Source organism: Nannobrachium achirus (assembly GCF_963921795.1).
Source record: "Nannobrachium achirus genome assembly, chromosome: 15".
Classification (NCBI taxonomy): domain Eukaryota; kingdom Metazoa; phylum Chordata; class Actinopteri; order Myctophiformes; family Myctophidae; genus Nannobrachium; species Nannobrachium achirus.
In genome coordinates, this window is record NC_137822.1 from 35,677,092 (window position 1) to 35,694,394 (window position 17,303).

The 17,303-nt window shown below is 44.4% G+C and overlaps 1 protein-coding gene across 1 annotated transcript in view; it reads right to left on the bottom strand.

Moving 5' to 3' along the window:
- LOC308299804 (poly [ADP-ribose] polymerase tankyrase-1-like) overlaps positions 1-17,078 on the bottom strand; it is a gene marked incomplete at both ends in the record, with an annotated part of 95,669 nt that extends 78,591 nt beyond the window's left edge. Inside the window, 5 exons of the mRNA XM_080743590.1 lie at positions 5,913-6,011; positions 12,615-12,723; positions 15,178-15,293; positions 16,457-16,920; positions 17,035-17,078. Coding sequence (XP_080599716.1) covers positions 5,913-6,011; positions 12,615-12,723; positions 15,178-15,293; positions 16,457-16,920; positions 17,035-17,078 — 832 coding nt within the window. The remainder of the gene's footprint in view (positions 1-5,912; positions 6,012-12,614; positions 12,724-15,177; positions 15,294-16,456; positions 16,921-17,034) is intronic.
- Between the last annotated feature and the right edge of the window lie 225 nt (positions 17,079-17,303).

Below are 17,303 nucleotides of genomic sequence, written 5' to 3' on the forward strand. Positions count from 1 at the left end.
AATACTGACTATGCATGCCCAGGATAGGGGCACCATGGTGCAAGTGCTTAATAGTGCTGTGGGAAGCTCACGATGTACCATTTTGTAACTAATATACCTTTCAAGACAGCAACCCCGTTTGGGTTTCATGTTGCTATTTAGAATATAGTTTTTGTAATTTTTCAATAAATATTTGGAGTTTTTCAGAAAAAGGCCAGGATTTAGAGGGTGTTTTTTTAAATTGGTCAAGTAACAACCCAAAATGATGCACCATTTACTTTTACATCATGCCAAACATGGAGGTCTATTTCATGTTCGTTCAATAAAACATAATTCCACCCCAATTCCCAGTAACATAACCACTATAGATGTTAATTCCCAGTAACATAACCACTATAGATGTTAATTCCCAGTAACATCCACTATAGATTGGACTCCTATTTAGAGAGTCCCCATCCTACAAATACCTGGGCATCTGGGTGGATAAAAAACATGTATTTTGAAACTCACATCACCTAACTCACCACAAAACTCGATCGAGTTCGATCCTGACGACCTTTGCTGCGTGTAATCCCCCCCATCTCGCTCCCCATTTACCTGTCACACTACTGTATACCTATCAATAAAGGCAGAAAAAGACCCCAAAAATATCTTTAAAAAAAACAAAAAAAAAACAGATCATTCAAGTCACAATGTTTTATCAGGCTAACAAAACTGCCTTTAGGCATGCATATCGTTGACAATCGCGATACTATTGTTAATCGCAGATTATTTTGGCCACAATAGTCGTGAGTCGTGACGTGAAATCAGCCCACCCCTACTGGGTAGCAGTATAATATCACCAAGTTGATTCCATCCCCTCCACCCTCTCTGGGCTCTGCTGCAGCCAGCGGCTGCCAGGGATGTTCAGTCCATCATCTTTGAGAGCCAGTTTCTAGGATGTTCCGGAGCTGCGGAGGTACCGTAATTTATGGGCCAATTTAAACCTCAAAGACCTGGAACCTGCCTAAGTCGCGTTCGATTTTAACCACTTTAACCATTATTTTATGCTTTAACTACTGAAAAATAGCAGATATACAAGCTCATAGCGCGGCACCGGGTGCCACGCTGTGAACTTATAGATCTGCTATTTTTGAAAAATCGTAAAAATGTGTGCAAATCTTTGAATATATGTATTTTTAAAGCGAACATTTGTAACTAAAATTTTGCTTCTGGGTGGTCCCTGGAACAACATATTTTGAGAAGGGGTGTCCGTGGCCAAATACACATCATTTTGGGGGTCCTTGACATGTAAAAGTTTGAGATCCACTGACATAGTAGTCTCTCAAGAACCGACTAACTGAGCTCCAGTTATGATGGCTGGCCAGATTGCTGACATAGAAACATAGTGTTTTTCAAAAAACCTTAGAAGAATTCAAAAAACACATAAAGAATCGGTTCAAAATTCAAATTTTCAAGATTTTTCAAAAATAGCAGATCTACAAGCTCGCAGTGCGGCACTATTTTTCCAATAGTTAAAGCACAAAATAATAATACGCAATAATAGTGTACCCGTTCTAAATGGGTTAAACTTCTATCAACACACAGTGTTCTGGCAGCGGTGCTGCGGGCTGCGGTGGGGAGACAGCGAGGGGAATATTAGGCTGCCTTTAAATCCTGGAAGACAGAAAGAACAGCAGGGACGTGCACACATAGACATCAAAGGGGGCTTGAGCCCCTGCCCTTTTTACCCGTCTATAAAAAGTGCCCTCTCCAGAACCATGAATGCCGTTTTTCCACTATGGTGAAAGAAATGCAAATGCCCTCTCTTTCTATGCCATACCTGAAGGCAGTATTCAAGAGAACTGCCTTGTCCAAACTCTCCTGAACTTGAATGCAGCATCTTATGTTGAAAGCATTGCCCTCACTGTGTAGAAATCCATGCTGTATACCACATCTCCAGTATTGCCTTTTTTTTAAATTAGTTTAGTGTGGTGTCAAGCACTGAAAATAGCCGACTCCAAGCTCACAACCCTTGCAATATTTTCACCAAAAGACCCCTTTGGAAATTTCAGCCCCTAACATTCTCTGCACATCCCTGCAGAACAGGGTGTTAACGGTAGGATGGGTAATATGGGCTATGCAAAAAAAAAAAAACAATTATGCACACAATCACTGCTTCTTTATATTGTATCCACAAGTTTCCAATGTCCCATCATGCACTGCACAGAAGGTGGGCGGCAGTTCCGGTGTCGCAGCCGAACCGAGTGTGATCTACAAGCTCACAGCGGTTGCATCTGCACGCTTACCGGATGTGTCCCACCCATAATTCTACAGTAAATTCCCGTGGAAAAAGGTGTATATTTTGCTGCTAATATTGGTGCCACTTAACTTGTTGATGAATTGAATACCTATAGTAGGACCCCAATGGAAACAAGACAGTGAGGACTTTTTTGGTGTAATCCTTTTAGACTAAGTGTTTTGACTGTTCTCTTGCCGTTTCACATTTCTGTCAATTAAAATGTTCAATCAATCTAAACCATCTGCACGCTCCTGTGGGGGCTCACACATACAGTGCTGTATGTCTACAACAAAGTAAACATGTAAAACTAACAGCCTTTTTCAATATTCAGTATGTGAAGGACAGTGAGCATAATCGGCGGTATCGAGTAGAAACCTTGTACTGTAAATGGATTTATATGCATTCATATAGCGCCTTTATCCAAGACACTTTACAGAGATTGTGCATTACATTCACCCATTCACTATAGTCTCTCGTTTACAGACTTCCGCATTGCTGCAAATTGCTCAAGGGAAAAAGAGCGACCGATCGACTTTTCCCTGACGATGGCTAGCCAGATTGCCCATTCACCAACCTGCTCATCAGGAGCAACTAGGGGTTCAAAGTCTTTCTCAAGGACTCTTCTGACACTAACTCTAGGGGAGCCTGGGATTGAACTGGGAACCCTTCGGGAACCCTCTGTGTTCTAATGGCGGTTTCTCTACCCCTGAGCCACTTCCAACGTTTTGGACTGTATGTCCAAAACTGTTACTTTTCAGGAAAAGGAAAAACAAAAAAGCCTGTGTGTTCAAATGGCTCCACACTTAACCAGTTTCACTCTGACTCATCTGCCATTGATGGATCTTTGACGGATTTCTTTTAGTAAGCCCAGAGCGCCAATGACGGATTTCATGGATTTATTTAATTATTATGATGTATCAATAACAAAAACTACTTATCAATAATAACAGGCTAGGAGTGTGACTATATACACGCAGCTCACAAGACTATACAATACACGACACTGAGTTCACAATCCGATACGATACCAGTACATATTAGGGATGCACCAAACCGACCCGTTGCTAAAAGACTTTCTGTCATCATCAACGGTACCAACGCCATCTTCAGCTCACCACCGTTCAAGCTCACGTGCTTTACACATAAAACGAAACATGATAATGTGTGAGATGTGAGATTTAGACAAGCACTTGAGGCACAGATTAAAACACGGTACAAAGTGAATAACCTTGGAAATGATTAAGAGTGATGGATGATGACTGGGGAAACGTTGGGCATAGAATGGAGGAATCCTCAGAAAGGGAGGGGGAGAGAGAGAGAGAGAGATACTGACAATAAGCCATTCTGACCCATTTTCTGTTTTTATACTATCTCCAAACCACAATTAATTGCACAAAATGATCACTTACATAACCAAGAATAGAACACACACACACACACACACACACACACACACACACACACACACACACACACACACACACACACACACACACACACACACACACACACACACACACACACAACTCTCCATCACAACAACTCCACAGCCAACATTAATACATAAACACACCTGTTCCATAGCGATTAGCCGATTCAGCACAGAATGCAGAATCGTTAACAGCAATGTTGCATAATTATACACCAAAATACACAGACTGCGACAGAGAGAGAGAGAGAATAAGAGAGGGAGTAAGAAAAAGAAGGAGGAAGAGAAAGAAAGATTCTGTGAACGTGACCTCACCAAAAAGAGTGTGAGAAGAACAAAAGGATGATGAAACGAAGTAAAGAAAGAGAAGAGAACAGAGGAGGTAAGAGAGAGAGAGAGAGGTCGAGAGAGACAGAGGTCTCTTTTGACCTCTGAAAGAGAGGGTGCAAACGCAGGAGAGAAAAGATAGTGAGAAAGCGAGCTATAGGCAGAGAGAGAGAGATCGGGGGAAAACAGGACGAGGAGGAGAGAGAGAGAGAGAAAAAGAAAGAGGGAGGTGAGAGAATAGTCTGAGTGTTTCGGGCAAAGATTGTGCACAAATCGTGCACATTACGATAAAAGCATGACATTTGGCACACAGTTAGAACATGCCATATGGAACATTGTTGGCTATAGGGACATCGCAGATTTGTCTTGGGAAACTTGTGGGAGCCAATCAAACCTGGCGTCTCATAGACTTTACTATACAGTAAAATAATACAAAAAAAAATGCTTTAAGAAAAGTAGCATGTGAGGGGTCAAACTACGAGTTTTTCGTGATTCAGAATCCAATGCAAGCATTTGTTTTGCACAAAAAAATATTCCTTTCTGAAAAACGGACCGCAAAAAAACTGTGAAAAGTGATGACTCATCACTAAACCATAGTTTTATGGAGGCCATTATTAGCACAAGGAACATTTTTCATGCAAAACAAATGCTTGCATTGGATTCAGAATCACGAAAAAACCCTAGTTTGACCCCTCAGATGCTACTTATATATTGTATAGTAAAGTCTATGAGACCCGAACTTTGATTGGCTCCCACAAGTTTCCCAAGACAAATCTGCGATGTCCCTATAGCCAAAGTCTAACTGTGTGCCAAATTCCATGCTTTTATCGTAAAGTGCACGATTCCATCAAACTTCCCGAAACGCCCGGACTAGAAAGAGAGAGAGCGATAGAACAAGAGAGAGTGAGAGACAAGGTAGAGACAAATAACTGTAGCAAGTGTGAGAGAGAGAGATAGAGATAGAGCATGAGAGACGGAGAGAGAGAGAAAGACACAGATCAAACTACAGCAGGGGTCTTCAACAGGGGGTCCTCAAGAGATACTACAGGGGGGGGGGGGGCACCAAATCCTTGTGTGATAGGATAATTATTTTCCATTGAAAACCCTTTGAACCCTCACATTCTCTATTCTGTGGATAACTTTAGCCAAAAATAGCAGATCTAAAAGCTCTCAACGCCTCGCGAGAGCTTGTAGATCTGCTATTTTCGGCAAAGACGTTTGGTGTAGAGGTCAAAAAGAGCAGACAGAGTGAAAGATCAAGTTTACCACGTATCAACGATTGAAGTGACTAAATGTCTGATAAAACATTAACACAAATCCAACATACAGTAGACTGATGACAGTGCTGTCAAACAAGTCGTTGAAGATCTGCATAACGCATTTATACAATATGTCGAGGGGGTCCCTGCTTCATCTCTCTCTCAGTTAAGGGGTCCTTGGCCTGAAAACGTTGAAGACCCCTGCCCTGCTGCAGCCATGCAGAGAGACAGACGGATCAGTGCAACTGGAGAGACCACCCAGACCAATGGTTCTCAACCTGTGGGTCGGGACCCCCAGGGGGGGTCGCCAAATTATTTGGGGGGTCCCCAGATGATTAACTTAATGTGCAACACCGTTTTCTCACTCAACAGTAAACACACCAACATAACGTCTAAGTGTACTATAGAGGGTATCTGCACATTTCTAAAGTGACAATTTAAGGAAGTTGTCAAATATTAGAGGCAGAAACTGCTATTTTCACAATAGAACCGTGTTATACAAAATGTAACTCTTAGTGCTCGTCAGGGTGGTGGGGGCGTCCCCAGTTAAAATATGATTATTTTGGGGGGTCACGGCCAGAAAAGGTTTAGAACCACTGACCCCAGACAGACAGGGTGTAAATAAAGTGTGACTGACCTGTGAGCACAGCCTTGGCGGAGCCGGGCTCCGAGAGGTCCAGCGGCGACTTGCCGTCCGTGTTGCGGATGCCGGGGTCGGCGCCGTGCTGCAGCAGCACTGTACAACAACAGGGCAGACACAGAGAGTAGCTGAGCTCCTGGACCGCCGAGACGCACACTCCCCGACACACCGCGCCGCCGCCGCCGCCTCCTAAACCTCCTCCTCCTCCGCCGCTGTCCCTCGTCGCGCTGCTGCCCCGTCCGCCCGCTGCTCCCCCGAGCCTCCCCACCGCCAGACCGACGACCCCTTCTTTCCCCTCCATTCCTCCTGCTCCTACTCCTCTCCTCCTCCCCGCCGCTCCATCCACGAGCGGCTCCCCCGGCGGCGGCTGCCCCTCCTCGGGTCCTCCTCCTCCCCCAGCCATGCTGCTGATGTAAACAGACATGCTACAGTACGTACGGAGGCTACAGAGTACAGAGTGGAAAGTGGAGGAGAGGACCCGACCGCAGCAGCAGCAGCAAGAAACAGCTACGTGACGAGCTACGCTAAACAGCCGTGCGGACGGAGGAGGGGGTGATGGGGAAGAGGGGTAATAAAGCTGTAACTATAAGCTAAGCTAACACTAGAATACATTAAAGAAACAAAACAAAGGAAAGCAGACAAAGGAAAGGAAGGAGGGATAAGAGATGATGGAACATCTTGACCGAGGAGCGTAATCGCTGGAGGAGAACGGAGACGGAGCCACGCAGCGGGCAGAGAGAGAGAGAGAGCGAGCGGAGAGACTCGCGCCTCTCCGACTGACTGGGAGACGGGGGATAAGGGAGACGGGGATAAGGGGAAGGGGGAGAGGAAGGGGGGAGAGAGAGAGAGAGAGAGAGAGAGAGAGAGAGAGAGAGAGGGGGGGGGGGGGGGGGGGGAGGAGATAAGGACAGGAGGGGATGATGAGGAGGGGAGGTTGAGAGAGAATGACAGAGGTGAGGGGTAGGGAGGGATGGGACGATACGCGATATCATCGTTTATTTATCGTGATAAAAAACACTCACGATAATCGTATCGTGAAGATTTAATTTATCGTGATATCGTCCTCCGTCATGTACTGGGATCAATTCACCTTTTATTTGCCAAGCTGCATATCCGGTACCACTTAAACCCTAAAATTGGTAAAAGGCACTCTCTATCAAAATGTCTTGTTTTGACAAATTGCCGATCTACAAGCTCACAACGCGTCACATTGTGACGCATTGTGAGCTTGTAGATCGGCTATTTTTTGGCAAATATGTTCCGCTTCAGGATAATGGATTTTGATTATCGTGATAATATCGTAAATCCTGTTTTTTTTCTTTTTGTCACAATAATCGTGATATGAAATGTTCATATCGTCCCATCCCTAGAGAAAAGAGAAACAAAGAGAGGTGTACCAATACTAAGCAACTGGAGCTGGTAACGTGTGATGGTGGAGCAGTGGTTCTCAACCTGTGGGTCGGGAGCCCCTTGGGGGGGTCCCCCAATTATTTTGGGGGGGTCCCCAGATGATTAACTTAATGTGCAGCATTGTTTTCTCAATCAACAGTAAACAAACCAACATAAGGATTAAGTGTATAGAGGGGTATCTGCACATTTCTAAAGTGACAATTGGCTTTTTAATACCTCTAAAATTATGAAATTATTAAATTAAACATTGGCCAGATTGTCAAATATTAGCGATAGAAATTGTGAAAATAGCCAATCTACATTCTCACAATGCCTCGCGAGCATGTAGATCTGCTATTTTCACAATGTGTCATACGGTTTCAGAACCGTGTCATACAAAATGTAATCACTCAACACTTTGTTTTCGTAAAGTGGGGGGGGGGGGGGGGGGGGGGTCCCCAGTTAAAATCTGATTATTTTGGGGGTCACGGCCTGAAAAGGTAGAGAACAGACAGACAGGAGGATTCAGCTCTATATAATAAGGAGGCGGACGGAGGGAAGGGAAAAAAATGAGAGAGAGGAGAGGAGTCACGTGACTCCCTAACAGGTATGAGCTGAATAACAAACTCTCTCTGCACCCGTTTTCTTTTTTTTCAAAGTTAGCTCTACTTACGGCACTCACTCACTCTGTCTCTCTCTCTCTCTGTAGGCATCTCCCAACTGCATGTCCAGTGTACACTGCTTTATTCAAACTGATCAGAGTACTGTATGTGTGAGTGCACACGCATGCATGTGTATGTACGTGCAGTCGTGCACGTATGTGTGTGTGCGTGCGTGCCTGTGTGTTATATGCATGCATTTTACTAATCAGTGACTCAATACACTGTGTCATCATCATCAAATCACAACAACGTAATGCCACAGAACTCCATGGATTTAATCTGTTAAAGGCCCGCTGACACGCCCCGAAATTATAATAGTATGATACAGTAAAGTAGGTCACGTGGTCTCTCTGAAAACGCTCTGAAATAGTCTGAAACTCATGTCACAGTGTAATCTGCCCCTCCCCAACAACAGCTAACCAGTACAGTAAGTAGTCTAAGTACAGTCAATTAATTTGATTGGCTTATAATTGCGCATTCCCACAATGACATCATAAAAATATTAACTCATATTTTAAGATAAGTGACAGTACCCCTTCAAGGGCTGATTTTATATGGCGAAACTTTCACACATTGTTGGTTACTTTACACGGCTCCATTTGTTACATATTATTACTCCTTAAAAAAGTAATAATATTATATTACTTATGACTTAATAATATATACTATTACATATTACTTTTGCCACCCACCAGCAAAATCAAATAAAAAAGGAATATTATCACAGTAATGTATTACTTAAAACCTAGTTACTGCCCAACACTGCAAATCATTTGCTTGAATTGAATACATTTGACATTATCACCTGGGCTGGGATGTTATCAACGTTTTGATTCGCTGTTCATCCCGCAGTGCCGCGTGATTATGGATCCCACTGGGAAAGATGGATGGAAACGGCATAGATCGCTCGTTTTCACAGTTATTGTCCACGACACTGCAAGCGGCGCGAAGGCCAGCGGACTTCGGGCCAGGGCCGCGCGGCCGGCGGAGCGCGAGTTACGAAGCCGTGGTGAATGCAATCGTTCTATTTATGCCCAGGCCGTAAGGCCTGGGCAAGCGCACGATAAACGCAATGATAATTGGGGTTTGGTGCACCTCGCGCGGTCCAAGAGACTACAACGGAGCGCTCCCTACGTCCGGTTCAGCCAATCACAAGCTTCAAAAATGAGTCCGGGGCGTGGTTATCCATCTTTCCCAGTGGGATCCATAATCACGCCGCAGTGCCGCCTGATTATGGATCCCACTGGGAAAGATGGATAGAAACGGCATAGAGCGCTCGTTTTCAGTTATTGTCCACGACATTGCAAGCGGCGCGAAGGCCAGCGGACCTTGGGCCGTGCGGCCGGCGGAGCGCCGCGAGAGTTACGAAGCCGTGGTGAATGCAATCGTTCTTACGGCCTGGGCAAGCGCACGATAAACGCCATGATAAATGGGTTTTGGTGCACCTCGCTCGGTCCAAGAGACTACAACGGAGCGCTCCCTACGTCCGGTTCAGCCAATCACAAGCTTCAAAAATGAGTCCGGGGCGTGGTTATCCATCTTTCCCAGTGGGATCCATAATCACGACGCAGTGCCAGTTCTGCTCACCAGGAAGTGGTCCACTGGGCACTGGCATTTCACTCTGTCTCATTTCACTCTGTCTCATTTCACTCTGTCTCATTTCACTCCGTCTCATTTCACTCCGTCTCAGAGCCTCGTACCCATTTAAAGTTTGAGAACAGACTGAGAAGAAGGTTTCAGCTCAAAGACCTCCAATCATTCTCTCTGCCAGATAAAACTGAGAGCTGTCAAAACGTCAAGTGTCCTGAGGGAAACCTCTGAGAAAATCAGCTACGAGATGGTTTTATTAGGGTGAAACCCCCTACAGTAAAATGCAACCGTGTTGCGGATGGAATTTAAAGTGTCAAGCGTGTTGCAGAGAGTTTTGCTCGATGCAACTATAAAACTTTGTTTCAGAGCCATAAACACTTCCGATGCCAAAAAAACTCCAGGAACGTGATAAGAATTAACACGGTGCAGCGCCACAGCCCCGTTGTCACGTCCAGGGATGTGTTAACTGGTTACCATGGTTACCAGGTAAACAGGTAAATAATCGTGATATACTTATCACGATTATTTTTTTATGTTGGCTTTTATGGTTATGTTTCAAGTTACTTAACAGTACAAGCACCACCTGCAAGGTAACAAAAAGTAAAAGTAAAAGGAGCAACAGACCAACAGACATTAGACCAGTGGTCCTCAAAGTGGAGTCCAGGGAGTATCTGGGGTCCTTTTGGGAGGTCTAAATTGACCCTTACAAGTATGTAACTGACAGTACACAAATAAGGGTAGACCGTGACATTTTAAAGTTTGAGAACTACTGATTTAGACCAAAATGCAGGTTCAAATTAATTCTCCAATGAATCCCTGTATTAACAATTCAACAGGATTTTTTTTATAAGGGAGACCCTCATTGTATCACGATATATACGATATCTCTGAAAAGGCATATTGTGGAGATATTGTATCGTCTCAACGATATTTATCACCATATCACCCACCCTTACATGGAGGACCTTGTATGGTCCCCATGCATCACTTGGAGAACCATTTAGGCAAATCGCTTCAGTACAGTGAGTACACCGTCTGTCTGTCCCCACCTGTTACAGCTAGATAGAAAACTACATTTCAGGTGCAGATTCTCTGCTTTGCTGTGGGCTATTGACATACTGTCAACACAAATTGCTTTCCATTACTTTCCATAACTCAACATGTAATCAGTGTCTCTGTGGCGTTACGAGCCAAACGCATAAGCCAATTCAGCCCTTTAACGTTGCTACCAATTGGCCTGGCACATCATGTCGGCCTCAAACTCCCCCCAGGGATCCAAAAAGCCCATCTATTCTTTCTATTATACTGTTGTGCTGTCTTTTCCGAAGTCAGTCAGCCAGCAATGCTGTTTCAGTTTCCAATTGAAAACAATGCTGGCCAGAGCAGATACTGTAACTGGTGGGGGGTGAAAAAAGAAAATCAATGTGGTTTTGTCTCCTGTGCAGGCTTGAGTCTGAGCAGTAATGCAATTTATGGATTATTCGCTGCTTTACGGTTAGTAAAGCAGTAAGGTGAAATAATAGCACACATCCCAGGGGAAGTTCATTTGTAGTTTTTCATATCACACTGATTACCGTGAACTATGTAATGGCCGGGGTACGCAGCTAGGGGTGCAGCAGTTAATCGAACTAATCGTATATAATTAGGCGTTAGAAAAGGTGTTTTATTAAAGGCTTTATTATTTCATTAAATAAAGAGCCTATCGACAAGCTCACGTGTCGCTTTAAACATGTAGATTGATGTGTTAACAAAATCTTGACAACATTCAAAGAATGTTGAATATTTTAAAAACATTTTAACAACAATGAAATCCTTTATGGAGCTCCCAGTCATACAGGATTTTCTAGGCCAAATAAGTATTGATTTAGTTTGAGAACCACTCATCTAACACAACGGTTTTGTAGTCTGTTGCGTCACACCAGAGCTCTTGTCGGCCTATATAGGGTGTGAAGATGCATTTAGATATTCACTTGGCAGAGTGAGATAGAACATGTACAGACTAGAGTGAGAGGGTGAGATAAGACACTTCTAAAAGAGGAATAGATAGATGATGAGATAAAGAAACAGAGAGAGTTCCTCGCAGTTTATATGTATAGCAGCAGCTCTGAACTTCGGGAAAGAGAATGAGATCCCAACAGTCCGAGACTCTCAGCTCTTCTGTTCTTTGGTGTGCATTGTGTGAAGGTTTCGCCGTGTAAAACCAGCCTTAAAGAGGCGGTGCCATAGTTTTGTACATTTTTTGGGTTTCATGTGTCTAGGAGGTTGACAGTACTTCATTAGACGCCCTGGTGTGGTTGTTATGAGCAATTATGTATTCCCTTTGTATTTGGGGTTTCTTCCTGGAGGCTGATACCTTGTGGGTTAAAAGTGCAGATCCAAAAACACAGATAAAATGACATCATATAATCATCCCCTCCACTTTTACCATTCACCCAACATTGTTGGGTGTGGCTAACTTTGGCTGAGTCGCCACCCACCATGACAACCAGGCATACTTAATGAACTGGTGGGTGTGGCCACATAAAAAACAAATTTTAACACTTTCTGTACACTTTCTTGGAAAAAATCTTCCTCCTAGTATAATCATTATATCTGATAATCATGTTTTAGGGGGGAAGAAATCATGGCAACCCATCTTTAACAGATTAAACTTGTACACTTTGTGTGTCTTATAATGATGGTACAGTGTATTGAGTCACTCACTGAGTAACATTATGCATATAGTGTACACCAGTGGTCCCCAAACCTTTTAGGTCGCGAGAGACCCAAAAGAGAAATTAGACATTTGCCCGGGACCCAAACTAGTGAAAACAGCAGATCAACAAGCTAACAACGTTGTGAGCTACAGAGCTAGTAGATCGTCTATTTTCTGATCTACAAGCTCACAACGCGTCGCATTGCAACGCGCTGTGATCTGCTATTTTTTGGCAAATGTTCCGGCCCAGGATAATGGATTTTGATTATCGCGATAATATCGTAAATCGCGATTTCTTTTGTCACAATAATCGTGATATGACATTTTCATATTGTCCCATCCCTAATGTGCGTGTATGAGTACCTATGCAGACGTCGATCTTGCCCTTGATAGCAGCCTCGTGCAGAGGTGTGTAGTTCCAGTTGTCTCTGGCGTTAGGGTCAGCCCCCTGACACAGCAGCAGGGACACCACCTGAAAACAGGCATGGGATGATAATCCTTATTTTCGTTTATCGCAGGGGTCTTCAACGTTTTCAGGCCAAGGACCCCTTATTTGAGAGAGAGATGAAGCAGGGACCCCCAGATTCCATATTGTTTCATCGTTTGACAGCACAATCATCAGTGTATTTTGGATTCATGTCAATTTGTGTATTCATATAGTTAACCACTCATATACTTAATAAACCTTACCTTTCACTCTGTACTTAGTCTACTCTGTTTCCCCTCTACACCAAACCTCTTTGCCGAAAATAGACGATTTACAAGCTCACAACGCCTGCTTGATTTCTCTTTTTTCACTCAAATCTCTTTGCCAAAACAATTGCCCATCTACAAGCTCACTACGCATCGTGTTGCGATGGCAGCGACGCGTTGTGAGCTTGTAGATTTTTTGACAAATGTTATAAAGGATGTTGGGGATATTTTGATTACCACAGTAGTATCGTAAATCGATATATTTCTGGTCACAATAATCTTGACATGAAACTTCCATATCGTCCCATCCCTATTCATATCCATACTGTGTATTTCAGATCACATTGCCTCCTGAAATCTCAAAATCTGAAAATGTATACACAACAAGTTTATAACAATGTTGTTATTATTGTGTGAATATTACTAAAAGCCCGGCCGAAAGATAGTGGAAACATCCCTCAGTGTTTTGTTGTAAGGACAATAAGTACTAGTTCAGGTTAATGTCTTGTCGTTAAGGTTACAGATTCAGGAGCCACTCAAACACGTAATGGCTGGAACCAATAGGTCTGGGAGCACCACATCATGGCTGGAAAGCCTTCCTCTCAGCATCTTCTGTACAGCAGACAATCCATTGGGTTATGGTTTTAATTCAGAAAAAAAGGGCAAAAATGACCACCCCAACAGGGCTGCTCACGAGGAATTAACCGGGACCACCGACTCCTGGTGCTCCAGAACGGATGCAAAAGTGGTCGCCCGCCACTGCAGCGCACATAAAATGCAGTTAACTCGGGCTAGGAGCGACCGGGAGAGCCGGGCCAGTACCCACGCGTCCGCCTCGGCAGCACGGAGACAGCCATCTTTTCGAAATATTTGTCGGAACACGCAGCTTGAAACCGAGACAATCCCGGACAAAACGGGACAATCCTGGTCAAACAGGAATGTCTGGTCACCCTACATTGAGGGTTAGATATGGTTTTAATTCAGCCAGGCACCGGCCCTGTCTTTTCACATACAGTTTGTCGTCCTGCTGAGAGAAGCTTGCTGGCCTCTATGACAAGGTAGTGCTCAGCTGTAATGTTTAATATACCATATATGTCACATGTTTGATACAGCATTGGTGGTTCAGTGGTAGAATTCTCGCTTGCCATGCGAGTGACCCGGGTTCGATTCCCGGCCAATGCACTTTTGTTCAAAGCAATTGTTTTTATGTGTAGTACATCTGTCATTAACACTGATGATGTCATCAATATGACCAATTATGGACTTCCATGTGGCTGCATACTGGTGTCCAACAAGAGATCCTCTGTCCTGCCATATCACCAACCATTGGTTCAAGAACCTTTTAGAGCGATGCTAACCGCTCCTATGTCTGGCTTTGTGTGTGTGTATGAGTGAGTGTCCATGTGAGCACGAGACTGACGTCACGCGAGACTAACATCATATAAAGTACATAGAGACCGACATCACCACAGCTGATGTCACGGCCCATACAAGGAGATATGCACGTTTTTTGTGTCTGATACCATGCAAAGTGATCACCGCTCACTTGGCACAGGTGCGATTCTTAAAGGTTTGGAGACCAGGAGGATTGCTATAATATTTGTAAGACACAGTGCACGGCCACAATCTCTAGAATGTGGAGGGAATTTTGATGGAAGAACTATCAGATATTTCATGACTCCAAAGATCGGAGGAAATTTCACAGCAGAGAAACAATCATGCCGGAGATTATGTGGATATATGGATGCTGACCACGAACACATACTTTGGAATTGCCCAAAAATTGACAAATATCTGGATGATATATGGTCGATAATAAAGGAGATACTGAAATACGAAATACCGAAAACAAGTGTGGCGCTGTATCTAGGAAACTTGACGCAGGAAAACACACATAGAGAAGACTTGTATCTGGTCAAGGTGTTGCTGGCAGCCAGCGAAAAAGCAATCACAAGATTGTGGTACAAGAGTGACCCTCCAACTTGTGGAGGAAATGTATGTGATGGAGAGATTTACCCACAAACTCAGGTTACAAGAACTCCTTCCTTGAGAAATGGGAAAAATTGGCCGTCTACAAAACCCAACAGAATGACACCACGGAAAACTGACTTTGAAATGGACTGTAAATTTACATTTGACATGATGTACTAATGTAAACCCTGCACTGTGTTTTATGTACTAATCTGCAAATACAAATTTAGTTACGTTGGGAAACAAATGTTTTAATCCATACCTCAGAGTGTCCAAACGAGCAGGCATTGTGGAGTGGGATCAGACCGCCGTCATCACGAGCATGCACGTTAGCACCGGTCTGAAGGAGATGGTCCACGACATCCTTCCTCCCAAAGCCTGGGGGGAGAGAGACCACACAGGACAGCTTATTAGTGTGGTTGCCCAACAGGGCAACACATTATAGTCCAGGGGAAACTTTATTATCTACTAACTAGACAATAATTTGATTTACAATAAATGTACCCCCGTGTTAATTCTTGGCCATCTGGCCAGTGATGTATATCGATGACATCAGGGATCTTCATATATGGGCATAAAAGGGATTCTGGGGAATACCCATACTTTTACATAGGTAAGGTGAAGTCACCTATGATATCCCCTGTGATGATGTCACAGTGATGTGTCAAGGGAACCAACCCATAGACTGTAAAAATGTGTACACACACGTCTACACGGACACGGACAAGCTGTGACATTTCTCATGGTGAACTGCGACCTTCGGTCGCAATTATGTTTAAAAATATAACATCTATCAACAGTGAAACATCCAAGCAGGCAGCTGTCATGGTACAATAAAACACTGGATTGCATGATCAATTATGTCAATCATCTTCATTTGTTGCTTCTGTTCTCTGTTGGTCAAAGAATCAGAGGTAGTTGAATTGTGAGTTTCCTTACTTTTTTTTAATATTATATAAAATGTACATAGCCAATTAGCCAGCAGTGGAAAGTAACTTTTATTACATTTATTCAAGTACTGTAGGCTACTTAAGTTTTGACAGATGACAGTGAAGTGACAATTTCAGGACTTTTATTCAATTTCAATACCTCAGAAAAGATCATTAATTTGTGAATCAGTAGTATTTTATGTTAAGCTGGCCGCACACGGCCAGCTTTAGTTATTGTTACGGTAATTAAATGAAAAATTAATAAATATTTGGAATACAGGACCTTTACTTCAGTATTACAGTGTTGTGTAACTACTTGTGGAGTGGCAATGTAATCTGGCTTCTTATCCATTCTCTGGAAAATACCAACAAGATGAGGTTGGCTGCATTATAATAATGTAGCCTATCATGTTTCCATTAATAAATACATTATTTACTGATGGAAACATATTGGTAACAGATGAAAACATTGGTGACGACTGTAGTAGGCTACAAATGTAACCCAATAATTGATCCATGCGGGCAACAGTGTTTTTTTTTTACAATGACAGTAATAATGATACTTGCAGCTTGCTGCTTCATGATAAAGCTTCATTAATATAATATAAATACCTGCGGCGAAATGCAGAGGCGTGGACTTGCGCCCGGCCATGTCTTTGGCGTTCACATTGACGGCATCCACCAGCCTCTTTACCCTGGACACATCCCCGGTGCGGCACGCCTCGAACAGCTCCCTGAAAGCCCCGCTGCTGCTGCTGCTGCTGCTGTTCCAACCGGCGGTACACGGGGCACCGCACGCCAGGCTGGCGTCCACCGAGCCCGGGGTGGAGGCGGTGGGCGTCCCGCCGCCGCCGCTGCTGCTGGAGGTTGTCGGGGAACCGGCGCTGCTGCTGCTGCTGCTGCTATGGGTGTCTGGAGAAGCAGCAGCGGCGGGGGTCGTCAGCTGCTGCTGCTCCCCACCGCCGGCCGAGGGGTTCGGGTTCAGCGAATGATCGGCGGCTCCAACAACCAGAGGGAGCGAAGAACCACCACTCCCACCACCACCACCTCCCGTCCGGGCGTCGAGGAGGAGCTGGCTCCCGGGAGGAGGAAGGGGAGAGCCGGGTGGAGTGATGCTGCCGCTCCGCCGCCGCCGCCGAGGAGGAGGAGAGGATGGTGATGATGGTGATGGGAGGCATTCTGAGCCTGACGGCTGCTGCTGCTGCTGCTGAGTGCAGCGACGAGGCGTCGCCATCTTTCCCTTTTTGCTTTTTTGTTTATTTATTTTTTTGTTCCTCCTCCAGACAGACAGTCCAACAACGGACGGACTCCCAGTCCCCACCACCACTGGACTCCAGTCTCCAACCACAACACAACAACACCACCCACCGACTGTCTGACAACTTCCTGCCAGGGGAAGTCAAACTTCCGCTACGCCAGTGTGGTTCTGTAATCCAGTGGTTCTCAACCTGTGGGTCGG